Below are 27,699 nucleotides of genomic sequence, written 5' to 3' on the forward strand. Positions count from 1 at the left end.
CCTGCAAGGGATCTCGGAGGTCATTTAGTCCAACCCCCTGCTCCAACAGGAAATCCTTACAGAATCAAAGAATAGCAGGGTTAGAAGTGTGTGTGTGTTTGTGTGTTTGTGTTTATGGTTGTCAAAACTCCAAAAACAGGTCAAGGAGCTCTGGGGAGATCAGTCATAAATTAGAACACTTGCTAAGCAACTGGTCATTAAGCAAGGACCAATTGTATTTGGTTTGCAAATCACATGGCCACCTGGCCATGCCCACCCAGTCACATGGCCACCAAACCATGCCCACAAATTAAGCCACGCCCACAGAACCAGTTGTTACAAAATTTGAATCCCATCCCTGGATGGAACTGAGAAAAGATTTCAGCATTAAGTGATAACCAGCCAGTTCCTTCTCATGACCCCATTAACACGCATTTCTCCCCTCTTCTTACACCCATAATTTTAAGGTGTGATATCAGAACAATCCTGATAATTTCAGGTGAACTGAAAGCCTTGGAGCTGCTTCCTAGGAGCAGAAGGCCCATTGCTCCATCCCAGGGAGGGTGAAAGGGAGGCATGGAGAGCTCTGGCCAGGTCCGGCCTCCTTAAGAGCCTCCCAGGTTATGGACCTGCCCCTTCAGGGGACACTTTTCACCAAGCTGGATGAGAGGAAGATTCTTTCCCCCAATGGGGCCAAAAGTATCTCCGTCCAATCACGATTCAATCCCATCCGATACAGTCCAAGCCTGGATTCAGGCCCTGGTCAGCAGAATTGCCGCCTTCATTGCTCTTCTGGGCACAAGGAGAAAACAACCAGAAGCTACTAGGGACACAGCCCTTGTGGGTTTCTCACCCGTTTGATGGAGACCCTTAATTGTACGTGGTCCACAAAATGGAACAATATGGAAGCCTCCCAAGCAGCCTAAGGGGAGAAAATCTGGTTTCTCCTGCCTAGATTCAGTTCTCGGTGAAGGTCAACCATCTTTGGGGAATAGCATCAGCCCTCTTGAAATAGGACCTCAGGCTTTGGAAAACAGAGGAAAGACATCAAACTTTCTCCTACCTTGTTGAGCACCTTTAGCTGTGAAAGATAATCTTGGTTGATAGAAAGTCTCTGTCTTTTAAAATACCCCAGAGTTTCTCTCCTGGGATCATCCCTGGGAAGAACCAAGAAGCCCGAAATGCCCAGATCTGCTGCTACCTCTCCATTTGGGTCAATGTAGAGTTTAAAGTTCGAAATATTGACAAACTCATTCTTCTCCAGGAAAGGATGGAACTAGAATGGGAACATGCAGCAATTTTAAAAGCAGAAAACTTTGTTTATTATCCCAGATGCTTTTTCACATTTGAATCTTTCTTCTGTAGTTGTCTAATTTACACACATGCTTCATTAGGAAAATAGATGTTACCACTATCTTACAAGTGAATGAAAAAAGTCAATCATATCCCGACAATATAGATTTTGACAAAATATAGTTGAACAAGAGAAAAAAGGAGATTTATGAACTCCCTTAAAGCAACAGGTTGCTTATCAGAAACACGGATTTGTCAGGAAGAAAATTGTCAGGGTAATCCTCTCCCAGGAAGCCCAGACAGGAAACCTGAGCTAGGCCGACTTTGCTGTAATGCTGCACTGACAGGATTTGGGGAGTCAGAAAGTACAAATCTCCCACCGACCCTTTTTTAATGCAGCTGTAGGTGTCCTCCTCTTATCTGGTTCTTCCCCAGGCAGAATCTCTCCTCCACCCCCCAAAAGTCATTCCCTCCTATCACGGCCCTTTCTAAATGGATTGTGGGAAAGGGGGGATATAACTTATGTGCTCTATGCAAGCCATCCTCACATATTATTTCATTTCCTAAATACATTATGGAAATACTGCTGATATAACTCGATTTCAGGAAAGAGTAACAAACAATTTTGTGATGTGATCAGAAACACAGTTAAGTGAGGGGTGGATGGTATGATAATTAAGTGGATAAAAACTGATTTTAAAATGGTACTCAAATAATCTTTAGTTTTTTTAATCTTTGTCATGAAAGTGGGAAGATACAACATTTTGTCGTTAAGTCATAAATTTTTCTATGTTGTCATTAATATAATAGGGTTGATAAATTGCTATTATACAAGATTTATAACAATTCTCAGGCAAATATACTTTTATGTTATTTAAACATTACCAACTTTCTGGAAAAATATTTATGATTTCCTCCTAGAAACAACTGTATGACTAAAAAGCAGTAGAAAACTATCTGGGTTTTAGGATTTGATAAATTATAGTATCTCATATAAGAACATTAATGATGCACTGGATGAAGGATTGTGCCAAGCTTGATAAGTATATAAGGGAGCCAGTTTGCTCTACTGATTAAGCCTCCGAAGTAGAAAGCAAGAGGCTGTGAGTTCAAGACCCGCCTTGGTCATGAAGCAGGCTGGGGGATTGGGGGCCAGTCTCTCAGCCCAACTCAACTCACAGGGTTGTTGTTGTGGGGAAAATGAACACACAACTACTCATTGGTACTCAGCCCCCGTGGCTTCTCCAGGGAAGGGCTTTTAAGGATGGGGTATGAGTTAATGCACTTAGTAAACTCAAACAAGGTCTCGAAGATCTGGAAATCCAACAAGATGGGGCTGCTCTTCCCAAGAATGTTTATTTGAGCAGCCTTTAGAGCAACAAGATATTTATATCGAATAACCCTGCCAAAAGTCCAAAGGAAATTAACCTCCGAGAGCTGCAACGGAGTTCCCAGAGCCGTTTCAGGGGGCCGATACAAAGAAAGAGCGCCTGAGCTGAGACTGGGGCCCTGAGGACAAGGGGCCACTCGAACTGGAGCTCACATAGAGGGGGTATTCAACTGGTTCTCACTGGCTCGAGCGAACCGGTGGTCACCCCTGGTTGGCCAAACCCCCAAACCGGGTTGGCGCTTGTCCCAGTCGCTCTCCTAGCTTTCCCTACCACGTGGTGGCTGTGGCGCAGATCGGGCAAATGTCCCAGGTCTGTTGGACATGTGCACTGTGTGTGCAGCCGCTACTGATGCAGTGCAGAAAAGCAGAAACTCAGAGAGCCTGAAACTCAGTCGTCCCCCCGCACTTGCTAATGGACCATTACTCTGGCCTAGGCCACTCTATTTTACATAACAAAGTTCTACTCCAGGTAAAGCTATAATAGGAATTGCCCAAAGCCCTTTCATTACATCACCATCATCCAGGCAGGCTCAACCAAGCCTGGGACTCAGGACAGCCTACAGAGTTGCCCCTGCATGGCCCCATGGGAGCCTGACAACCGATCAGAATACAAGCTCAAATTCAAATCCCAACAGAGGGCATCAAACAGTTGCACTCTCAGCATCTCAGCCCTTCTTTCCTCAACCAAGCCACGTGCTCCTGTCCACCATTAAACCATGTTTCCAAGCAGTCACCATGTTTCCAGTGTCTTTCTTCCCCACTTGGAACTGAACCCAGAAGGAGATTTCTTCCAACAGAGGCTAGACAGAAACTTCATATCTGCTCCCTGTTATTCCGGAGCGTCAGACAGGAGCAATTAGATGGTGCAAATCTCTTGACCTTTTGCAGCACAAGAAGGTTGAGATGTTCCCCTCCTTCTCCTCTGGATTCCTTCTCCAAAGGATCTCAGATGAATGGATCCCTATCGGGACCTCCCATACCTGCCACGGCTGCAGCCTCGGAGCCCCCAACCTCTTTTCTCCCTCCTTCCTTCCCCTCCTCGATCTGGAGGAATAAGCGGCATTCATGGCCTGGGCCAAAGTCTTCATGACACTGTACCAATGACTGTGAGTTATGATCCGTTTCCTGTTCCTTTTCTCCTGGGTCTCCAGTGGGGCTTTCTGGGTGCATCTTCTGCGGCCTTTGACAGAAAAGATGTGCTTGGAAAGGGAACAGCGGAAATAATGATCTTGAAACTGATCTTCCACAAAGAAATAAGGTTCAAAGGCAGCATCTGTTGGCCTTTTTTTATTCAGATATCCAAAGTTCCAAATACTATGGATGTATTTGAGAAGTCTGTCCTTCTTTATTGTATACAGTCCAAACTTTGTGAGGATCCAGACTTTCCCTTCAATGGGTCCTGGCAAATGAATAAGTGCTTCATGGAAAGGAAGAATTCTCTCCCAGATGGTAATATATTCTATGAAGTGAACAAAGACATTGAGTTGTCTCCACTTAGAGAGGGCCTCCCTGAGGGGTGCTGTTTGTCCAGTTGTTGTGAATCGTTGTGATATTGTTGAAAGGCTGTAAAATGCCTTTCTTCTGAGGATTCGATTTTCCTGCTGGGAATACTCTGGTGCAAGGATTCAGACAGCTACTTGGAAGCCAGGTTTATTTTATTTTTCAGGAAGGCGAGAGATAGCAAGAAGTCTGCGTTCCTGGAGCTAGCTCTCTTTGTATAATAAAAACCCTGAACTTTATACTTTTTCTCCTTTTGTGTGTGAGTGCTTGTGTTTGTATTTCTTAATGTTTTAAATCCTGTCAGGGGTTGTCTTCATTTCCGCCGGAGGGTAAACTCCGTGGGGTGCAGAAGGCAAACTTTGCAGGGTAGTTTGATTGGATTATCAGTTTCCTAATGTTTTCTTATATTTGTTTTGTGGCAATCTCCTGTCTGCTATGGAATTTATTTCGTGTCTTTTGTCTTTTTTGTTTTGCTGATTTGGCATGACCTGTTGTTTGTAAGGGATTTCTTTTTCTTGTTTCCCTAGCTTTCTTAATTACTTGGCTTTTGTCTAGGGGGCTTCTTTCAATACCTTTTATTAAATCTCTTTTCCTATGCAAGTTTGTTTTATGGCTGGCCTGATGTTCCCTTTGGGCTTTTTCCTGCTTGGGTGTCACCACTGTCCTCATGAAGTTCCCTTTCCACAATCCTTCATTTTTTTTTTTTTTTTTTTTTAAGAGTGTGGTCTCTGATTGAATGTCTGGGTATACTTGGTATTGTGATCAATCTGGATCATTATCATGGCTGCCTGTCTCCCCTTTAATTTTCTCTTCTGAGAGGGAATACAGGCCTTTAGGCAGCTAAGGCAGGGCGGTATGCATCGACAGAGGCAACACATGAGGGCTCCAAAGACACAAATGGTGACTGTGGTTGTTATAAGGATTTTGAGCCAATGGAAATCTGGCATCCATGAGAAGAGCCATGAAAAGTCCAGGAATGATTGCTCCTGACCAATATTCTGAGATAGCTCTTTCAGGTGGTGGATGTCCCTCCCTACGAGTTCTGAGGTTTCGTTCAGATTGAAGCAACACATCCCTTTGAATGTTTCGCAGCCATAGTTATGCTTCAAGAGAAGGAAGTCTATTGCTGCCCTATTCTCCAAGGTGGCTTCTCTGACCTCCCTCAGTTCTCTGTTAAGGGCATCCAGGGCATGGGAGGTCAAATTCAAGCTTTTTGCCAGGGTACATGCTAGTCTATTCAAATTTTTAGAATTTCGCACTGCCAATCCAGGTACCCCTACCAGGGATATTGCCAATGAGATGTATTCTGTTTTTGTGGGAAGGGAGACTTTGGAATTACAGTCTGAGTCTAGGGTTTGGAAGGCTCTCCTGTGTCATCTCTGTAAGGATGGCATAAGCATGGTTAACCTTCCCAAGGTGCAGGGGCCATTTGTGGCATTTGCAGGATGGTATGAGTAGGCTTTTAAGCCACAAAGGAAAAACCATCCTGGTGGGAACTTCAGGTAACTATATGAAAATGATATGGTCTCTGTATAGTTGCATTTTAGTTCTGTGTTGCTAAGACTGGTGCATTCTGTGACCCTAGGTGAGCTGCACCCAGTGACATTATGATTTCCCTCCTGCTAAGCAAAAGTTAGTGGTGTTGAGTATTTCTCTTGCTAAATATTCCCATATGTTTCCTTTCTCTGGGATAAGCTTTGGTTCCAGGAACGCAGTTGTTTGTGTTACAAATGTTACAATTGTTACAGATAATAATACATAGTATATATTGCATTTCATGTTCCCCATTGCTAGATTCCTTTTCTTCCCTTCCTCCCGCCCCCCCTCTTTTTTTTTTTTTTTTTTTAAATAGCAATGTTAAAAAAAATATGTAAAAGGTCAAGTATCAAAAAAATTATGAGAAAGGTATGGTTAAAGTCCTTTTTGTTAAAAAAAAATACGATGAAAAAAGGTTTAAAAAAGGAAAAAATGGAGAAGGTGAGAGAAAAAATAAAAAATAGTTTATAACTCAGCACCTAGGAGTCCAGTTTTGTGTAATGCAATGTTTGCACTTGGTTCCTCACAGTGGTGTGGTTCAACGGTGTTGAAGAATGCTGCAAGCGTCCATTGATCTGTGTCCCAATCTTTCTTGAGTTTGATGGGTGGGATTGATTGTAGTGGAGTTTGGCTTTGGTCTATGACTGCTGGCTTTGCATGTGTCCAATGTAGCCAAGAGTCTTGTTCTGCAACCTTTATGGCGGTGTGTGTAGTCAGTAAAACTTGGTAGGGTCCTTTCCACCTGGGTTGTAGAGGGGAGGTTCTGGTGAAGAGCTTGATCCACACCCAATCTCCTGGCTCATATGGATGCAGGGCTTCTTCCAGGGGTAAGGTCTGTGTCAGCACACTCTGGGTCCAGAGGGTCTGTAGTCTCTTTTGCAAGGCTGTAAGATAAGAAGAGAGAACCCTATCCCCCCTATCTAAGCAAAGGGAATGAGGATCTAGGCTTTGTAGGGTATGGGGGGGGTGTGACCAAAAAGGATCTCAAAGGGGGAAAATACCTATATCTTGTCTTGGTCTGGTTCTGATATAAAAGAGGGCAATTGGGAGCACTTGTGGCCAGGAGAGGTGTGTCTCCTGACAGAGTTTGCCCAGTAGGGTCTTCACCTCTTTGTTTGCTCTCTTCATGGCTCCTTTAAGTAGTCCCACTTCTGATGTATCCCAGCCCCATAAGGAGGGTGGCAGGCTTTTTAAATTTTCATGAAGCCCTGTGTTACTGGTTATCAGCATGATTGTCTTGTGTGTGCCTTTTCCTGGGGTTTCCAATTGCAGCCCCTGTTTGCCACATGTTATGGTAGCTCCCATTTTACATAGGAGATCCCTTCCTAGTAGAGACAGTGGAGACTGGGGGCAAATAGTAAATGCATGGTCTACTATGAAAGGTCCTAGTTCTACTGGTACGTTGTGGGTAAATTTTACAGGGATTATTTCTCCCCCCCCCCCACTCCCATTATGCTATCCTGAGCCCCTTCAGCCACTGAAGCTTTATATGGTGGTTCAGTAATTAATGAGGAGGTGGCTCCAGTATCAACTAAGCAATTGTATTTCTTTCCTCCTATAGGAATGGTGACAATGGGTTCCCCTTCTGGGCCATTTTGTTAGGGGGATAGCCAGCCCATTAAAGGTAGCCATGAATTCAGTGCTTTCATTGTCATGCTCTAGTCAAGAAAGGGGTAAATCATGTTCTCTTCTTTGCTCCCATTGATGTCTATTGTTATTATTTATTGGAGGAAAGGGAGCGCTGGGTGGTGCCTGGTGACTGAAACTTTGTTGCTCAGTGTAATGGACTGGGTTATTGGCTGGCCTCATGTTCCTAGGTGGTGGGTGATACCAGTTGCAAGAGGAGTGTTGCCTACATTGCCTGCTGAAATGACCTTCCTGTCTGCACCTATAACAATGCTGATATTTGCCTTGCGACCATCCTGCTTTATCGCAATGCCAGCATTTCTTTGAATTATAGGGGGTTTTACCTGGCATTTGTCTGGCATCATGTTTCATTACAGCAAACATTTTTAAGTCTTCCTGTCTTTCTATTCATCTCTTTCTATCTTTCTCTTCCTCTTTCAGCTTGTCTCTTTGATCATAGACAAAGTTAGCAATCCTGCGCAACTCTGCTATGTCTAAGGTTGGCCAGTTAGAGACAAAGCGGTGGAAATGTTCTTTAATATCTAAGGTGGACTGATCCACGAAGGCTGAAGCTAAAATCCTTTGGTCCTTCAGGCAGCAAAGGTCTAGGTGGGCATATGTAATAGCTGCTTCTGTCAGGCAGACCCAAAAGGCATCAGGTTTTCCTTTTCCCTTTGTGTTGTTGTTGTTGTTTTTAAATTCAGACTAGTTTAAAGGGTTTTTTCTTTTTTCTTATTTCCTCTAGAGCTTCTAGTAAATTATCTTTTGCTCTAGTGTTCATCCCATTGATTGGTATCATTATAGTCTTGGTCAGGGTGATGTACTGGCCATGCGATGTGGGCTGGGGCTGCCTGACCAGGGATAGTTGGTAGTTTGGCTATTTGGTCTGTTTTGTTTTGTTTTCCAAACAGTTTTAATAGTTCGTCTTTCCTTAGAAAGATTTGCAACAGCTGAGTCATGTCACCCCAGGATGGATTATGGCTGTCTATGATAGATTTCAGGGTTTTAATAACTGTTTGAGGTTCAGCCCTGAAAGCTGGGGTATCCTTTTTTCAGATGACTAGGTCAGAGGCAGAGAAGGGGGTGTGGGTAAAAACATATTCTAGTTGTCCCCTATTTCTGCCTGGCACTGGCTTGCTTAAAAGGGGAGCCATAATCCGTGCCTCAGTATTCCCTTCCCTGAAATGGGTTTCAGGCTTTTCTTATTATTATTTTTTTTCTTGGTCATGTCTTTGGTCCTAACAATTTCAGCCCAGCAGTACCAATAGGGTATTTGGCTGGGCTTAATGCATGTTCTAAGTGCTTTCAGGGTTTTTTAATCTAAAGTACCGCTATCAGGTCAAATTTGTCTACCCGTGTCATCTCGCAATAAAGCCCATTTTTTGCAAATTCTCTTTGCATCTTTTTTTATTCATTCCAGGCAGGACAGGCACTAGCCTTTCGTCCCAAGCCTCAAGTATCCAAGGGGGTCTCTTCCATTGCCCTCGAGCTACAACTTCCCATATTCCCTACCTGATGTGGGGATAACTTTGGTTTAGCCGGGCTACCGCCTTCAGTTTTCAGACAAAAAAGGTCTGGAAAGGACTCCGGTTTCCCTACACACGGAGTACGGGCCCCTTTCTCATAGGGAAACTCCGCCATCAGTTTTAAGACCCCCCCTAAAAAACGGGGATCTTGGAGGACCGTCTGCCCCCTAGCAGCCCGGTACGGGCCCCTCCTCACACTCCGCCGTCAGTTTTCAGATCTCCCTTAAAGGTGGGGATCTGGAAGGACCTGCTCTGCTTTGTAAGGCAAACTATTTCCAATTTTGTTTGCCAGCAGCCGGTACGGGCCCCTTCTAAATGCACAGGGCTTTACTTGCGGGATGCACTGGGACTATTTTTTCTGCTTTCTATTTATTTCCCAACACCAGTTCCTTTCTCAGCCCACTCGGTTTTTCTTACGTCCTTCAGAAGGACTCACACTCTGTGATCACCCCATGCGTTCCCAAATCCAGCCGGTCACGGCTTGTTGGAGCTAGCAGCTGGCTGGGGTGCGGCTGGTAATCACAGAGGAGGTGAGATCCCACTGTTTCCGCAGAGAAACCCACAATCACACACCTGGTACACTCACGCTCCACCCCTCCCTAGTAAGATTATAAATTTGAAGCGGTACTCACCTGCTTTCAAGCAGCTGTTGAGCAGAAAAGCCCAAGGACTCCCTTTACTACCCTTATGCCTTCCGGGCTGGGTCCGTGGATGTTGTCCCTGGACAAAGAAGGTCCATGCCGGCTGGGATTGGATCTGCGGGCCCGGTCCGGTGGCAGGGTTGGCTGGAAAACCTTCATGGTCGCCAATTGTTGAAAGGCTGGAAAATGCCTTTCTTCTGAGGATTCGATTTTCCTGCTGGGAATACTCTGGTGCAAGGATTCAGACAGCTACTTGGAAGCCAGGTTTATTTTATTTTTCAGGAAGGCGAGAGATAGCAAGAAGTCTGCGTTCCTGGAGCTAGCTCTCTTTGTATAATAAAAACCCTGAATTTTATACTTTTTCTCCTTTTGTGTGTGAGTGCTTATGTTTGTATTTCTTAATGTTTTAAATCCTGTCAGGGGTTGTCTTCATTTCCGCCGGAGGGTAAACTCCGTGGGGTGCAGAAGGCAAACTTTGCAGGGTAGTTTGATTGGATTATCAGTTTCCTAATGTTTTCTTATATTTGTTTTGTGGCAATCTCCTGTCTGCTATGGAATTTATTTCGTGTCTTTTGTCTTTTTTGTTTTGCTGATTTGGCATGACCTGTTGTTTGTAAGGGATTTCTTTTTCTTGTTTCCCTAGCTTTCTTAATTACTTGGCTTTTGTCTAGGGGGCTTCTTTCAATACCTTTTATTAAATCTCTTTTCCTATGCAAGTTTGTTTTATGGCTGGCCTGATGTTCCCTTTGGGCTTTTTCCTGCTTGGGTGTCACCACTGTCCTCATGAAGTTCCCTTTCCACAATATAACCACACAAATTCCATTCCTGACAAGCATTGGAGGGAAAGTCCTCATGAAATTCTCTCCCTTTTCTGTGTCTGAAGCAAAGAGGCCAATCAGGGTCCATCTGAAATGGAGGAGGAGCTGGATGATTGCTGGGTATTGGATCCCTTCTTTGTGGAGCATCTGGTGGAAAAAGGGGAATCTCCTTTTATCACTCAGAGCCTCTGAAGGAATTCCAGTAGTGATCTGAAAAAGGAATGAAGAATGCTGTGTTATAATGTGGTCCAGATCAACTCCAAAATATTAGTTATTGACAAACCCAATTTTGTTCTGATGAACATATCAGAACAGTTTGTTCCTTAGTCATGGTTTAAATATTTAAGACAGTTAAATATTTAACAAGATTGTCTATAAAAATGGAATGCAAAATCATATTAAATAAAAAACAATTAAAATGCAATGTAAATTTCTGTGTCACCCCTACAATTCCAACAATTAGATTCAAATTTGCAGATGTTAGATAAAATATCTGGATCTAAGATATAGGGCAGTATTATATGCTATTTCTGAGTACTGAAACCTCTTTCTCAGCTTCTATATCCCAAATTCTTTGTGAAGCAATTTTTCAGCTTCTTCTCTAGATGTACAAGAGCACAACTGCTAACAGAAATTGACAGTTGCACAATCCAATAAGTGTGTAATTGAAATTTTGTTTTGGGACTATATGTCTGTTTCATCACTTTAATTTTAACCCAATAATTATATACCCTGAATTTATACAAAGCAGAAATTGTGTAAATTAACAATTATCTATGAGGGCAGGAGCTGAACTCCTTTTATCCATCCCAAAGATACTCTTCTTGGTCTGAATATTTTTTATACATAGACAGGACTATTGCCAACTTGATTCCAATTGGATAAGGCAGATATTATTGATATGTGAAAATGAATATGCTAATGGAGGACCTCAAAACCTGGATAGTTTTTCAATAGTAGAATATTCAGTAGAATATCCTCTAGGGACCTTATGGCTCTTCAGGCCTTTAATGGTCAATTTGAAGATGAACATAATAGACTAAAACATCGTTGATATGTTCCCTAATATTCTGAAAAGCTGCTCTTGAATTCTATGAAGATATTGGATCTATTGTTCATCCCCACCACCCCACTCACCTTACCAGATAGAGAAAAACACACAAACCTGTGGGACTTTGTAGGTGCCTACAAACATTGACATCTGGATGGAGATGTGTCTGGCAGCTGCATCAATCAGAGCCAGGAGGTTGTCCTTACTCCCACAGCCGTAGTTGGGGACATTGGCTTCTCCATTGGAAAGAATGTCCAGCAAGACATCTGAAGTGCGGAAGGTGCTCATATGGTTGTCATGGATGTAGTAACCAAGGGTGAGATTGTGCAGGAGCTGGGAATTCTTGCTGACCATTTGAATACCAAAAATTGACATTAGGGTATTTGTTAGAGCAGAACTCTTCCTAATGAAAAACAATATTCATGTTATTATATTCAATAGCAACAACAAATGTTTTTAAAATATATAATCCGTCACAAACCTACTGAGCCTTAGGCCAACATTGATCCAAAACGAATGATCAATTATGCAAATGAGAGAGGCAACTACAATTGTTTCAATGGTTACTTAAACAAAGGTCATTATTCAAGTGATGAACTCAGGAATGAACCGAGAAAGGAAAATCATCTGGATTTCATTCAGGTTCTTTTAAAACTCCATCTTTGGATTTTACTCTCTTCCACAAAATAAGGCAAAAGAGGGAAGACATGGAAATCAAAATCATTCAGGAAATTAGACAGGTCCTGAGGTACAAAACTAAGTGAAATAAGAAGAAAAGGAGAGTGTTAGAATTGCACATGGAAGGAGTGCAACTCCATCACCCTGCATGACTTACGAAGAAGAAGGTTTAGGAGGGCTATTGAAGGGCAACATTATAGGTGACACATATGTTTCAGATTTGACCACACCAATGAGATGGTCTCCAGGCCTGTAAAAGCTCCATGGATTGTACCCATCCTGGTGCTCCAAACTCAATGGGCATTTCCTTCTCAGCTTCCCACAGACTGATGGGGACACCAGCAGCATCAGAAGCAGAAGCAGGAGGTCCATCATTCATGGCATTAATCAATCCACTTCCTGTTTCTAAGACAAACAACAGGAACACTTGGAAAAATGCAAAGACTCTGAGAAGTGCCAGTGGCTTTCCTGATCTAAACAGAGAAGCACTCAGTTTCATCTGCAAAGGAGAGAAAGGTACAATCAAGAGCAGAGCCTGTACCTGTCCCAAAACTTGGTCCCAGAGAGCTTCACCCAAGGAATTTATCCTTTTCTGATACAAGATCTTTTGCATGTGGCTTCAGTCTAATGCCTGCATCAAAGTCAAAAACTGGAGATATAGCATCACAGGTCTCAAAGGCCCAGATGGTCATAATTACAGTGAGAAGCAACTTCTCCTCTTGGGAAACTGAACTTTTTCTGGGCTCCATCTGCAGAGGAGAGGCTGGAATAAACCATGTTAGTAAAAATTATAGATACAACCCTGGGATCATTGTTCTGTTGTGGTTGTGGTCCTTCCTTCCTGTCAGGGCAAGTCCAGAAAGTGATGCTGGAGAAGAGAGTTCAGCACCCAGGGAATTGACTTCTGCTGTCTTTCAACATGGCCTCTTGTCTCCAGAGATTGCTGGGGAAGTTCACCCAGAGCAATGGGGTTTGGTGCCACTTCTAAGTTAATGCCATTTAACTCTAGTGTTGCCTTTCTTCTAATGACAATCGGCACCCTTGATCTCTGCCCAAGGTTAAGAGTAGACCCTGTTTGGAATTCTCTTTTATGTCATAATCCCATATATTGATCTTAATTGCAGTCGGTTTTAAAATTGTTTATGCCTGAAGTGAAATTTCATTTCCCATCTTTTCTAGCAATATTAATTCTGAGATAAAAGCTCATTAAGAAGCAGGAAAGTGACAACTTGTGGACTAGATCATTGGGTAAATAGGGAGAAAAATATAGAATGCATGGAATTTTTTATTTTTATTTTCTTGTCATTCCTGTGTTATCTTACAATGTTCCTATAATACACCAAGATTCTTTATATTTTGATTTTTCTTATTTTTTAAAATAAAGAATGGACTGTAAGTTCTGCAGGTGCGATCTATCCATCCCTTCCTTCCTTCCTTCCTTCCTTCCTTCCTTTCTTTCTTTCTTTCTTTCTTTCTTTCTTTCTTTCTTTCTTTCTTTCTTCTTTCTTTCTTTCTATCTATCTATCTATCTATCTATCTATCTATCTATCTATCTATCTATCTATCTCTATATCTATTTATCCATCCATAACTATCTCTATCATCTATCTATATCTACCCATCGATATCTATCTATCTATCTATCTATCTATCTATCTATCTATCTATCTATCTATCTATCTATCTATCTATCTACCATGTTTCTCACAAAATAAGTCTGGGCCTTATTTTTTTTTAACCCCCGAAAAAATTTAATTTCCTCCCCCACCTAGAGCGGCCCATACGCAAGTACTTCTCCACGAGGCCATTTCTATTGTCCAACGAAAGCTCCCCGAAGGCAGAGTCCCCAGCCGCTTGGGGGCGAGGCATGGCTGCCCGTGTCCTCTCGCCATTAGGCAATGTCTTTCGGGCGATGGAAGCTCCCCAAGTGCAATCACCAGCCACTTCGATCGGCCAGTAGAAGCGGCCTCGGGGCTTCCATTGCCTGAAAGACAATGCCTAATGCCAAGGGGACATGGGCAGCCACACCTCGCCCCGAAGCGGCTGGGGACTCTTCCTTCAGGGAGCTCTTGTCGGCCAATATAAGCGACCTCGCGGCGAGAGGAGTATGTGTGTGTGCTCGTCCCAAGGCCGCTTCTACCGGCCGATCGAAGTGGCTGGTGACTGCCCTTGGGGAGCTTCCATCGCCCGAAAGACACTGCCTAATGGCGAGGGGACACGGGCAGCCATGCCTCGCCCCGAAGCGACTGGAGACTCTGCCTTCGGGGAGCTTCTATCGGCTGATGTTCTATCGGTAGATCAGGGTATTCTAGCCTAGGCTACCTGCAGGGCACTCCTAAAGGCAAGTTTTCTCCCCACCCACCCCTGCCCTTCCCCCCATTTTTCTTCACCTAGTGTAGTTCTAACGAATGATGTGAGAATTGGCAGGGAAACGCATGGTTTAAATAGGCCTAAATTTTGGGGGTGGGGCATAATTTCGCCTCATGCTTAGAAATCATGCTGGGCCTATTGGTGGAGGCTGTATTGTTGGAGAAACACGGTATCTGTCTGTCTGTCTGTCTGTCTGTCTATCTATCTATCTATCTTCTATCTATCTATCTATCTATCTATCTATCTATCTATCTATCTATCTATCTATCTATCTATCTATCTATCTCTATATCTATTTATCCATCCATATCTATCTCTATCTTTATATCTCTATCTATCATCTATCTATATCTACCCATATCTATCTGTGTGTCTGTCTGTGTGTCTGTCTATCAATCTATCTATCTATCTATCTATCTATCTATCTATCTATCTATCTATCATCTATCTATCTAAATATCTACCCATTCATCCATCCATCCATCCATCCATCCATCCATCCATTAAATTTACTGGCCACCCATCTTATCACAGGGAAACCCAACAAAGATGGCGGTGATGCCCACAGTGTGGTGGATGGTGCAACCTGATTTCTAGTGACATGATTTCTGGAGATCTGGTGGCTCTTCCTCTGTTGTGGGGATCTTCTATTTGTGGGGGGAGGGACCCCTCTGACCTTCCCAATTTCTGGGGCCGAGACTTTCTATACCAAAAAACCTCCAAGGGGTTTGAAGGTGTTGTTGGAACTCCTTTGTTCCTGGTTTCTTTGGATTCCTTGTTCAGGGAGGATGTTTCTTCACTGGGGGGGACATTAACATGGACTTCTTGGCCCAGAAGGGGGAACTGTGGGGGGCTGAGTGAGGGGGGGAACTGAAGGGACAGGCAGGCCCACCCTGGCAGGGAGGAGCAGAGGAAGGCCCGTATCCCAGGTCCACCGCTTGGAAGTTCTCCCCCTGAACCTCCCTCAGATTCTGCTCTCAGGGCCTGCAGACCAGATCCTGGGTGGCTCCGGGTTCAAGCTGTGGCTTTTCAGGGCCAGGTTGATGTGCGATGAGACTCTCTTCTCCTCCAGGAGGTTCCCAGCCATGTCTGACCGAAGCCGGGTGAGGCCCAGAGGGGAGGAAGCCCCTCCTGGGTCAGGAATGAGCCCACCCCAACTTCTGGGTTTGTCCCAGGGAGACCCCAGAGGAGGGGAGAAGGGGGGCTATGGTCATCCAGGGTTTCTCACAGGCCCTGAGGAGGCTCCATGTGGACCTCTGGCTTCTCTCTGGGGGGCTGCGAGGACCCCGGCCTGGTCAAGCGTGTTGTATGAATGGGGTCCTCACCAGAATAAAAGGGTACCCAATACAGGTAGTCCTCGATCTACGACCACAACTGAACCCAACATTTCTGTCATTACGGGAGACATCTGCCAAGTGAGTTTTGTCCCTTTTTATGACCTTTCCTGCCACAGTCATTAAGTGAATCATTGCGGTTAATAAGTTAAGAACCCGGTTGTTAAGTGAATCTGACTTTGCTTGTCAGAAGGTCGCAAAATGGGACCACGTGACTTGGGACGCAGCCATAATGGTCATAAACGTGAAACTATGGCCAAGCACCTGAATTCTGATCTCTGCATTTGATGCTGCAAGGGTCATTAACTGTGAAAAATGGTCCTAAGTCCCATTTCTCAATGCAGTTGTAACTTGAATCGGTCACTAAATGAATAAGTCGAGGCCTGCTTGTGTATCTCCACTTGTTCAGCTTCTCTTCCAGGAATTCATCTCCTTCCGAGTCTCCATCATCCACTGACTTCTTGGCCAACAGGTTCAACCTCAGGAAACAAACCATGGTTAAGAGGTGCATGTGTGAATGTGGCCCCTGGGGAAGAGACCAGGTTCGGAGGGTCATATGGATGCTAGTGGAGTCAGTTGGGTGAGTGGGGCTTCAATCCTGGGGTGGGCTGAGTTCCATTCCTGCCTGGGGCGCCAAGCCAGCTAGGAGGCTCTGGACCAGCCGCTCTCTGGGAGCCCTGGGAAAGAGGCAATGGCAACCGCTTCTGAGCAGCCTGGCCAAGATCTCTGGGCTGGCTTCCCCTGGGGGCTTCCGGACCACCTTCCCACCCATCTGGCCGAGGCTGAGGGGCCTCTCTGGGCCTGGCTTCCTCCTCACCAGTCAAGCAGCCTCCAACGGGCTGGATTCGGGGAGGGTTTGGCAGGGGGCTTTGCTGTGAGGAGGGGGCATGGAGGGGTCCTGCAGGGCCAGGGGGGGGTCTGCAGGGGGTCCACCCCCTCCCTAGTGAGGGTAGGGAGGGAGGGGGCTGGGGAAGAGGGAGGCAGGGGAGCCCCCAATCTGGTCTGGGCAGCTGAGGTACTGTCAGAAAGCCCGCCTCTGAGGGAGGAGCCCTCCTTGGGATTGGCTGGGAGGGAGAGCGGATCTGACATCACAGGTGGGGACAGGTAGAGCTCCAAGGTGAGCCCTGGGCACCTGCAGGCCAGGTGGGGCTGGTGGGGTCCAGGGGGGAGGGGAGGTCAGCCTGGGCCCCTGCTGCCAATTTCCCCCGGGGACAGCCAGGGGCTTCTTCCTCCTCCTGCCTTGGGAAGTGGGTTGCCCCGTGGAGAGGGCTCCCTTGGGCCTTGCTGCGCAGGTGGGGTGATCTGCCCCATGGGGGCCCAGGGCAGGTGGGGAGTGAAGGGGGTGAGGGTCCCCAGGTTGCATCTCTTGCCAGGATCTGAGTCTGTTGTGCAAATTTTGCACCTGGCGGGTGGGGGCTGCTGTTCCCACAGGGGTCAGGGGTTGTGTGGAGCCGACCCAGCTTGGTCCAGGCCAGAGGAACGGCCGAGGCCGGAGGAGAGTCTCTTGGGAGATTCACGGGGCTTCCGGTGCCTTTTGGGGGCTCAGGATTGGACCTGGCCCTCCAGCCAAGCCCAGCACTGATGGGGCCCCTCAGTCCCCATTGCAGGACCCCAGGCAGAGTCCCTGCAAGGGGATTGGGTGAAGGTCCCTCCAGGTGGCTTCAGGGGCTCAGATCCATTGAGCTGAGTGAGCCCAACTCCTTTGAGCATCATGGGAGTTTGAGTCCTCTTTCTTTTTTTTGAAATCAATTTTATTGATTTTCTACAAACAAGACAAACAAAACATTAAAACATCAACTCTCTTATGTACATACAGTGTGTCGGTTGGTTCATCAGTTTTGTGCATTCATTTCATAGTCTCAATTGCAGTTATATTACATACAACTCATATTGTCAATCCAAACTTATATATCCTAATATCGCTATTAATAAATCATTTGACTATACTTTTAATCATTCATATTTTATGAGAGAACAAAACTTTAAACAGTTTTATAACAAATCATATAATCATACCAAATCTATCCTAAAAACACTTTATAGATATAATGTCAAATAACATAGGCAAAAGAAAAAATAAAAGTATTCCTTGCTATCTAACTTTCTAAATATTCTATTATCGTATTTTGTCATCTAGCCACTGATAAAAAGATCCCAAATTTCATAAAATTGTTTATCCTCTTGCTCTCTAATTTCAAATGTCAATCTACTCATCTCAGCACATTCCAATATTTTCTTAATAATTTCTTCCTGTGATGGTATTTTCTCATTCTTCCAGTTTTTAGCAAATACAATCCTAGCCGCTGTTAACACATTTACAATCAGGTATTTCAAATCTTTACTATATGTATCTGATAAGATTCCCAATAAAAGAACTCCGGTTTCAAATCTACACGTTTTTTTTGTCATTTTTCCAACCACATGTGAATTTTAGTCCAATATTTTTAGCGTCCTCACAAGTCCACCACATATGGTAATATGAGCCAGGTATCTGATGACATTTCCAGCATTTTTCAGATTTGTTCTTGAACATTCTTGCTATTCTTGTCGGGGGAAAGTGCCACCTGTAAAACATCTTATACAAATTTTCCTTATATGCTGTTGACATTGTCATTTTATAATTTTGAGACCACAATTTTTGCCATTTCTCTAAATCAATCCCATATCCAAAATTCTTCCCCCAAACAATCATAGTTTCTTTAACTTGTTCTTCTTCTAATTTAATTCCCAGTAAATAACCATATAATTTTTTAATCACCTTCTCATCAGTACCCATCAAAATCTTATCTAGATCAGTCTGTTTATCATAGAATCCCTCTGTTTTAGAATCTTCATCATACCTTGAATGTATTTGCGCATATGAAAACCAATTCATCTTTATACCTTGTTCCTCTAAATTTTGTATTGATTTAAGTTCACCCTTTTCATCCAATAGTTCCCCATATCTAACTGTTTGTTCCTTCTTATAAATTATAGGATAGGAAAATGCTTCAATAGTCGATAACCAAACTGGAATTTTCAAATAACATTGTCTTTTATCTTCTCCCAGTTTAACCACAAAGACTCCCGTATATAATGTCTTCTAAAATAACCCTGTGTTTTAGTTCCCTTATACCATAAAAAGCATGCCAACCCAACAGCAAGTCATGACCTTCTAATGTCAACAATCTAGTCTTTCTTAATGTTATCCATTCCTTAACCCACATTAAACTTGCAGCTTGATAGTACAATTCCCAATTGGGCAGACCAAAACCTCCTCTAATTCTAGCATCTTGCAAAAGCTTTAGCGTTATTCTCGCTTTCTTACCTTGCCATATATACTTCAACATAATTTTATTTAAATCATCAAAATAGTCTTTTCCGAGCCTAATTGGTATTGTTTGAAAGAGAAATAGGATTCTAGGTAAAATATTCATCTTAATTGTTGAAATTCTCCCTATTAATGACAATTGCAAGTTTTCCCATTTCTTCAAGTCTATAGCTATCTGTTGTTTAAGTTTAATATAATTATTCTCTTTTAATGTGCTACATCTTGCTGTCAAATGTATCCCCAGATACTTAACCTTATTCGTAACTTGGACTTTCAGCAGGTCTGCCAGTTCTTCTCTTTGTCTCAGTAGCATGTTCTTTGTCAAAATCTTTGTTTTGTCTTTATTTATTTTCAAACCAGCCACCTCACCATATATCTCTATCTTTTCCAATAACTTTGGAGCTGTTTCTAACGGATCTTCCAAAATAAAGACTAAGTCGTCAGCAAAAAGCTTGCAGTTTAAATTCTTCCTTTTTAATTTTCATTCCTTTTATGTTTTTATCATCTCTAATATTTCTATTCAACACTTCCAAAGTCAATACAAATAGCAAAGGAGATAGGGGACATCCTTGTCTTGTGCCTTTTCTTATATTAATAAAATCTGTAAGTTCTCCCTCCATCATTACCTTTGCTGTCTGTCTATTGTATATGGCTTCTATTGGTTGGACAAATTTTCTGGCAAAACCCATCTGTTCCAATAGTAATAACATAAATCTCCAGTTCACGTTGTCAAATGCCTTTTGAGCATCTAGAAATATCAAAGCCATTTGCTTTTCAGGATGTGCCTCATAATATTCCAAAGTATCCAAGATTACTCTCATATTATCTCTAATTTGTCTCTTTGGCAGAAATCCATTTTGATCTGGGTGAATAAAATTATTTAAGTATTTTTTAAGTCTTTCTGCTAAAATTGAAGCAAAAATTTTATAGTCTGCATTTAATAGAGAAATAGGTCTATAGTTCTTAATTTGCAGTGGATCAGCCTCTTCTTTTGGAATAAGTGTAATATAAGCCTCTGACCATGTTTTAGGTATCATCTTCTTTGACATAGCTTCATTCATAACTTCAAGCAATGGAATGCTCAATGATTCTTGAAATGTTTTATAGAATTCTGCCAGAAGCCCATCTGGACCCGGTGCTTTCCCATTATTTTGTTTCTTAAGTGCTTCAGTTAATTCCATCATTGTTATGTTGCTTTCTAGCATTTCTTCAATCTAGGCATCTTCGGTAGGTTAGCATTCTGTAAATACTGTTTAACTTTTTCTTCATCAATATTCTCTTGTTTATATAGTTGCCCATAAAATTTCCTTTTTCTCCTTGTTACCATAACAAACTTGGCCTTGATCATCTATTAACTTCAATATTTTTCTTGATTCTTTCTCTTTTCTCAATTTATATGTTAGCCATCTACCTGGTTTGTTTGCATCTTCAAAATAATTCTGTTTAGCATTTCTAATTTTCTGCGCCAATTCTTCTCTATTAATTCCATTTTATGTTTAGTTATATCCAACTTCAATTTAATTTCCTTTTTCTGTGGCATTTTCTGTAATTCTTTTTCAAGTCTTTTATATTCATCTTCCAAGATCTTAGTGGCTTGCCTTTTCCTAATGTTCTTTCTTCTTATATAATCTATTATCAAACCTCTAACATATGCCTTCATTGTATCCCAAACATTCTGCAATGAAGTATCTTCTTTTTTATTTTCCCTAAAGAAAAAAACCAATTCTTTCTCCATCCATTGTGTAAAATTTTTCCTTTAAAATAGTATTGTTTAACGTCCATCTCAATCTTTTTTTTGTCCCTTCCATTTAATTGTCATTGGGCTATGATCTGCCCAAGTACTTGTTTCAATATTTGTTTCTTGAATATTAGATATTAATTCTGATGAGATCCAAATCATATCCAATCTGGACCATGATAAATGTCTATTTGAATAAAAAGTAAATTGTTTAGCTTTAACATTTCTTTCTCTCCAAATATCTTTTAAGGTTAATTCATCTGTCATTTAAAAAAAAGATTTAGGAAGAGTCTTTCTATTTTGCTTTGTTGTTATTGCTATATAATCCAGTTTATTGTCCACAATTCCATTAAAGTCTCCCATCATAATTATATTAACATAGTCCAGTCCAGTTATTTTCATGTGTAATTTTTTATAAAATTCTTCTTGTTTATCATTCGAGCATAAATTGCAATCAAGAGTATTTTTATATTATTGTCCATTATTTCCACCATTAATACTCTTCCGTCTTCATCCGTATAGATCAATTTTGCTGGGATGACCTCTTTAATGTATAGAACCACTCCTCTTTTCTTACATTGAGTCAAAGAAGTAAATATTTTCCCTAATTTTGGTTGTACTAACAATTGTTCATGTTGCTTTTTAATATGTACTTCTTGTAAACAAATTATATCAAATTTTAATTTCTCTAATTTATGAAAAGTTTTCCTTCTTTTAACAGCTGAATTAAGTCCATTTATATTCATTGTAATCAATTTTTTTTCCTCCATGATTATGCTTTATATTTAGGTCTAACAGCTCTTGTGGATCTCACTTCACGCTGTTCTTTCCTATCCACTGTCCACCTACTGCACCTTCCTCTTCTTCAATATCCAATTGTTCCTCTTGAAACTCAATTAATGAGACCTCTTTCTCTGCCTCTGCTTCTCTCCTTCCAAAAAATTCTGCGTAGAAAAGTTTTGCTTTCTCAATTGAATCAATTCTATGTCTCTGTTCTTGCCACGTAAACATTAATCCTTCTGGAATCAGCCATCTATAATTCACTTCTTTATCCAATAACATTTTGGTCAGGAATTGATATTCTCTTCTCATCTCTCTCACTCTTCTGGGTATTTGTTTTAAAACCACAATCTCTTTGCCTTTGTATTTCAATATCTTCTCTCTTACAACTTGTAGTATTTGTGTTTTGATGGATTTTTTGGTAAATCTAATATGAACTTCCCTTGGTAGTTTATTTCTCATCGCATATCTTGTAAAGACTCGATATACCTCATCTATTCCATCCATCATCTTTTCCTCTGTAATTTCCAACGCATCCGCCAAAATTTCTATCATTATCGCAGCCAAGTTTTCTCCTTTTTCTTCTTCTATATTTTGAAATCTGAGATAAAATTCTGACCTCTCCATCTCCCACCTCAACATCCCACTTTTATCTTGTTCAACCACTGTTAATCTGCTATCAATATTTCCAATCTTCTCCTCTCTTTGTGCACCTTCTTCCTCAATTTTTTGGAATCTCTCCTCATACTTCGTCATTATTTGTTGAATATTTTCAATTTTTTCATCAGTCTTCCCTGTTCTTTCTTCAATATTCTCTATTCTTTGTTCAATGGCATCTGATTTTATCTTGAGATCTTGGATTCCTTGCATAATCATCTGTAAAGTCAGTTTTTCTTGTTCTTTATCTTGCTTCAACATTGTCTGAATCAGACGTTGTCCAGCTGGTGGGGAGGCAGAGGTAGAAGTAGAAACGCCAGAAGATATGGGTTTTCTGCTCATTTTGATGCTTCAAGGCCTTCAAATTCTTTTTAGCTTTTAATCCAACTGGTAGAATAGCCAATTATAATCCAAAATGGAAAAATCCAATAATAAAAAGCCCAATAACAAAAAAAAAGGAGAAAAAGAAGAAAAAAATCTTCAGGTTCTTCTAGACCCTAATCCAATTATGAAGTAGTCCAAAGTAAAAAATGAAAAATAGAAAAATAGAAGGAAGCAAAAAAAAAAAAAAAACACCACCCCCCAAAAATAATAATAATAATAATAATAATCTTCAATCCAATTGGGAAGTCTCAATAATAAAAAAGAAAAGGCAGAGTGGTCCAAAAATATAAATGAAAAAAGCAGAAAGAATCCCAGTAAAAAAAAAAGGAGAAGAAAAGAAAAATAAAGAAAAAATATTCTGAGGCTTTCCCTTTAAAATAAAAAGCAAAAATAAGAATATTACTAAAATTAAAGTTTACAGAGAGGCTGGTGAGTAAGGGTACACGACTGAAAAAAGATAACGGAAAAAAAAACCACTGCACTCTATTTATTTGTCCAAGGCTCTTATTATGACTCTCTTCTCAACAAGCTTCAAGGCCAAGCCTCAAGTGTTGAAATATTGATAAGAGTCCAGGAGAACACCTGTAATAATATTTTGCTACGCTCTCCCTCTATCTTATCAAATTGTAATGTCCTTGAGAAGTAGTCTTTTCAAAGTTCTTCTCCAATTCAATTAAAATATTTTCAAGCCTCTAGTTGGCAGTGTTACAGAGTTTCTTAATCCACTTCCCCCCCACCAGCCAGAAAAACATTTTTTAAATTAAGCAAAAAGAAAAAGTATTGACATACATATATATATAAAAAGAAAAAAAAATAGCCAAAGGGAGCCTCTATCCTAAAAAAAAAAAATTAAAAATCAAAAAGGAGCAAATATATATAAGAGAAAATTCAGTCCTGTTAACTACAAAGTCGCTGAAGTTCCAAAAAAAAGTAAGAAATAAAAAAAAAATCCAAGCCTCAATTTGACATCCCTTTAAAAAACGCCGCTAATACAGTTTTGTCAAAAAAAAGTCTCACAGATTTCTTCTTATATTCAGAGTGTCCTTTCAAAACTCAGCTAATTAGCAAAAAAAAAAAAATTCTCACCCAGCCGACACACTTTCACTCTCAGCTCTTCCTTACCGGAGCTGTCCCGACTTCAGCAGCTATGGAGGCTGCCTCTCCGCCGCCAGCAATAGGACTTCTTCCGGATCGAACCAGGGACTTTGCGATGTCCCTGGGATCCAGGAAATGTGCCCTACACAGTCACCGTCTCTACGGGACGGTTTAGGTCCATTAGAACCGACCGGGGGCGAAAATATCAGCTGTGATCTCAGAGCCCCGAGATTACAGCTGTATCGCCGAAACTAAGCTCCGCCTTCTCACCCAGGAGTTTGAGTCCTCTTTCACCTGCTTTGGGAAGGAAGGAACCCTCTTTCCTGGGCTGCCTTGAGTGGGCCAAGTTCCCAGCTGTTGCTGGGGGCATCCAGGTGTTTCCAGGCATTTCTGCAGCAGTTTTAGAAAGGTGGGTGCATCTCAGCAGGGCTTTGCCCACAGCTGGTCCTGAGTCTTTCCTGGGGGTGCAGAAGAGGTGGGCTTTAGAGGGAACCAGTCTCAAAACGGCTTCCTTCTCCCTTCCCTTCCCACGAAGGAGCCTCTAAGGGGCAGGGGTCTCGTCCTTGGAGCCCCTGAAAATATGGATGGAGTTTTGAAATAGGTTGACTCCATTTCATGCATTCTGGCAGGTGGGAACCTTCCCCTGTCCTGTGTTCATGTGGGAAGCAGGTCGTCACGCTATGCCACCATCTGGTTTATGTGTTTTGGCCTGGCACCTATTGCCAACATTGCAGTTCTCTTCCATCAACCTGGGTTAAGGGTGTTGTGTGGACTTACCTAGTGGGGAGGGTCGACTCAGCCTGTCTGCACACAGGATGGGGAGCTTTTCCTAGGATCCGTTTCTGGCTCCTTGGGGGTTTTCAGCAGCTGCAACACTTGGAGTAAACTACGGCTGAGCGAATGGGGGTTGGCGGAATGTGTGAACCGGATCAGAGTTTGGCATTCAGGGAAAAAAGTTGGGACAATGGGAATGGGACAGAGAGGCAGCTTTAGGGTTGGAGGGGGGTCAGTGATCCCCCCACAATGTCTGGACAAACCTGGATAGAGATGTGGGTGTTCAGAGGATCAACTGGTGACTTTGATGCTCTTTCTCCTGCTTGGAGCCACAGACATGGTTTTGGATGCTGGTTTCCAGTATTCCCAGTGAGGCCAGGACTGAGGATACTGGGGCTGCTGCTCCCCAGGGCAGAAAGGCTGGTGGCAAATCCCAAGACCGAGAAAAAAGGGAGAACGTGGCTGTGACCCTCTCTGGGTTGGCTTCCTCTCTCTCTCCCTCCTGCCAGGCGTTGGGAGGAAGGAAGGAGGGAGGGGCTGCTTCCCAGGGGTTTTTTCCAGGTCCTCCGGGTGGATCTCTGTCCTGCCCGGATCGAGTGGGTTCCCATGCGGGCCTCCCAAAGGCCTGGACTCCAGCCCCCATCGTCCTCAGCCCCAGCCGTGTCCTTAGCAGAGGCCCCAAAGGGAGGCCCAGCGGAGGCTCTTCTGTCCTCCAGGGAGGAGCCAGGGGGCTCAGGGGTCCCAGCCAGAGAGCAGCAGCCATGGAGGAGGAGGAGGAGGAGGAGGAGGAGGTTTCTGGCCGGAGAGCCTCACTCAGGATCCGGGGAGCTTGGGCGACTCTGCCTGAGCCTGAAGGGCCAGGAAAGGGCCGGATTCGCAGGGCATCCCAGGCTTGGCTTCAGTGCGGCCTCAGAACCAGCTGGAATGGCTCCCAAACCAGGATCCAGGTCTTTAGGGGATATTGAGGGTCAGTCCAATTCACGGTGGCATGTTTCACTTCTGATGGCCATAAGAAACCACGTTTTCTGCATTCTGCAAGCTGGCCAATGACTGAGGGTCTCTTCAGGGGTCTCTGTTGTTTCTCAAAATGGAGACAACACGTGGAGAGAGGTTGGTCTGCATGAGTGTTTTTCAAACTTGAAGAGGAATGGACTTCAACTCCCAGAGTTCCCCACCCAATAATGCATGGACTTCATCATGCTGGGCAGGGAATTCTGGGAATTAAAGTCCCTTCATCTTCAAGTTCCAAGTTTGGAAAATGCAGGTCTACCTTTTTCCCTGAGGTGAGGAGTTAAAGCCCTGCACCAAGACTTGGTTAACTCACAGGTTGCTCAATCTATTTTGTTTCTTTCTCTGTGTCTCCCTCCCTCCCTCTCCCACTCTCCCTGCCAGGTAACCCCAGATCCCCCTCTGAAGACCCAGACCTGCATGGCTTCTTCCTGACAGGAGCCTCTCCTGGAAAGACACAGAGCTCAAGTGAGGCTGGAGAAACCCCGGGGCTGCGTCCCCCCAGCATTCAACCAGGGATTCATAAACCAGGTTAGTCTCTTCCCAGAAATGGGGGCCTCCCTCAAATCCCTTCCTCTTTCCTAGCCCTCTCTATGGATCTGGGCTTTGCTTTCCCCTGAGTGCCCCATGTATGAAAAAAAGTGGCAGTGGAACATGGGACTTCGGCTTCCCTCTTCCCAGGACTTGCCTGGCCTCTACATCGGAAAAAGAGGCAGGGGAACTATTTGGATTTTGGCACTAAATAGGCATAATTAAACGCTGAAGTTGAACGTTTTAAAAAGAAAGAATAGCTAATAACTGGAAATAATGAAATTAATGAAAATTTTAAAAGGGGGAAAGGGAAAAGAAAGGGTGGAACGTGGAAACAGAACTGAGTCTGCCACTTAATGGCAAAGGGAAAATTTCAGTGACTCTTTGAAAAGTCTTTTTAAAATTGGAATTTGAAAGAAAACAAAAGGAATTCCATTATAATAAAATAAAAACCCTGAAAAGTGAAATACTAGAATATTACAAGGGAAAAAAGATACATGAAGAAATTGCCCTGGGATTATTTGGTGACTTTTGGAAAAAGTTGGAAAAGAAATCAACAGAAGGAAGCTGGAAACAAAGATTTATGGACACTGACTGTTGAAATTTAATATAAAGGACGCTGGTTGCAATAAACTACTAGACAATTGGATTGGACATAAATATTAAAGAAAGGAAAATAAAAGAAGAAGTAGTGTACAAAATGGGAGAAATGTGTGTGGAAATAAAATTGGAACAACAAAATAGGAAGGAAATGATGAAAGAAAGCTTGGAATGTACAGCATTATACTACAAAAATTAGAAATGGCAATGCAGATTAAAGAAGAACAAAGAGAACCAGAGGGGGAGGAGTGAAATAAAGAGGAAACCAGCCCTAAAGAACAAGTGGAACAACATTAAAACAAGAAAAAAAGAATTAAAGTTAAAAATGTGAGGTTTGATGTGATAATTAAAGGGGGAATTGTTTGGAAAATTAAACAAAGGAAAAGGAAACAGCAGAAGAGGGAATTTCAGAGGAGAAATCAAGAGAGGGAGGGGGATAAAATAAATAATTGGAATAAGAAATGGAGAGAAATTATAAAGGAAAAAAGGGGAATTAAGAGAAAGGACCAAAAAATGATGGGAAGTAGAAAGCAAACAACAATGAAAAAAATTATATAGTCAGGAGAATGAGAGACAATGGGTAGAAGAAGAACAGGAAGATTCTGCAAGGTAACGTGTCATCATATTTAAGAACATAGATTTAAAAATGGAAAAGAATGGAACTGATATTTTTCTTTTAAAGATTATTGTTAAACCAGACATAGATTTAATTGAAATAGATATGGAAATGGGAATTTACTGTAAGAATATTAATTTATATTTAATAAAGCAGTGAATAAAGTTAAAATGAGATGAGAATTGTAATGGAAAGACTATTATCAGTTTCTATAATTGAATAAATATTTTTGAAATAGATGATTTAGAATGTAATTGAGAAAAAAAATACCATGCAGAATCTGACACACACACACACACATACATATACATAAATACATGTGTGATATGTAGTAGTTAGATTGTTATTAATGTAGAATGTGATAATTAAAAAATGACTATACTATGGTAAAACTTTATAATGATTTAAAGGGAATAAATTGGGGGAGTGTATAAGGCAAAGAGGTGGCAAGCTCGAATTGACAA

General features: G+C 42.3%; 1 protein-coding gene and 1 long non-coding RNA gene across 2 annotated transcripts in view; one reads left to right on the top strand and one right to left on the bottom strand.

The window, feature by feature from the left end:
• The window catches only part of LOC148128638 (uncharacterized), a 38,869-nt gene extending 25,720 nt beyond the window's left edge, over positions 1-13,149 (bottom strand). Inside the window, exons 1-4 of the mRNA XM_087948677.1 lie at positions 12,580-13,149; positions 12,196-12,443; positions 11,475-11,706; positions 1,043-1,255 (exon numbers count right to left, since the gene is read on the bottom strand). Coding sequence (XP_087804803.1) covers positions 1,043-1,255; positions 11,475-11,706; positions 12,196-12,413 — 663 coding nt within the window. The 5' untranslated portion in view covers positions 12,414-12,443; positions 12,580-13,149. The remainder of the gene's footprint in view (positions 1-1,042; positions 1,256-11,474; positions 11,707-12,195; positions 12,444-12,579) is intronic.
• Positions 1-27,699, top strand: part of LOC148128637 (uncharacterized) — a 150,996-nt gene that overhangs the window by 26,733 nt on the left and 96,564 nt on the right. The window contains exon 2 of the long non-coding RNA XR_015746218.1: positions 25,873-26,019. This is a non-coding gene — a long non-coding RNA (uncharacterized LOC148128637). The remainder of the gene's footprint in view (positions 1-25,872; positions 26,020-27,699) is intronic.

The sequence above is a fragment of the Notechis scutatus genome, unplaced genomic scaffold (genome assembly GCF_049901735.1).
Source record: "Notechis scutatus isolate UNSWTSFEM ecotype Mainland unplaced genomic scaffold, rNotScu1.2 NSCUCTG41, whole genome shotgun sequence".
Lineage (NCBI taxonomy): Eukaryota > Metazoa > Chordata > Lepidosauria > Squamata > Elapidae > Notechis > Notechis scutatus.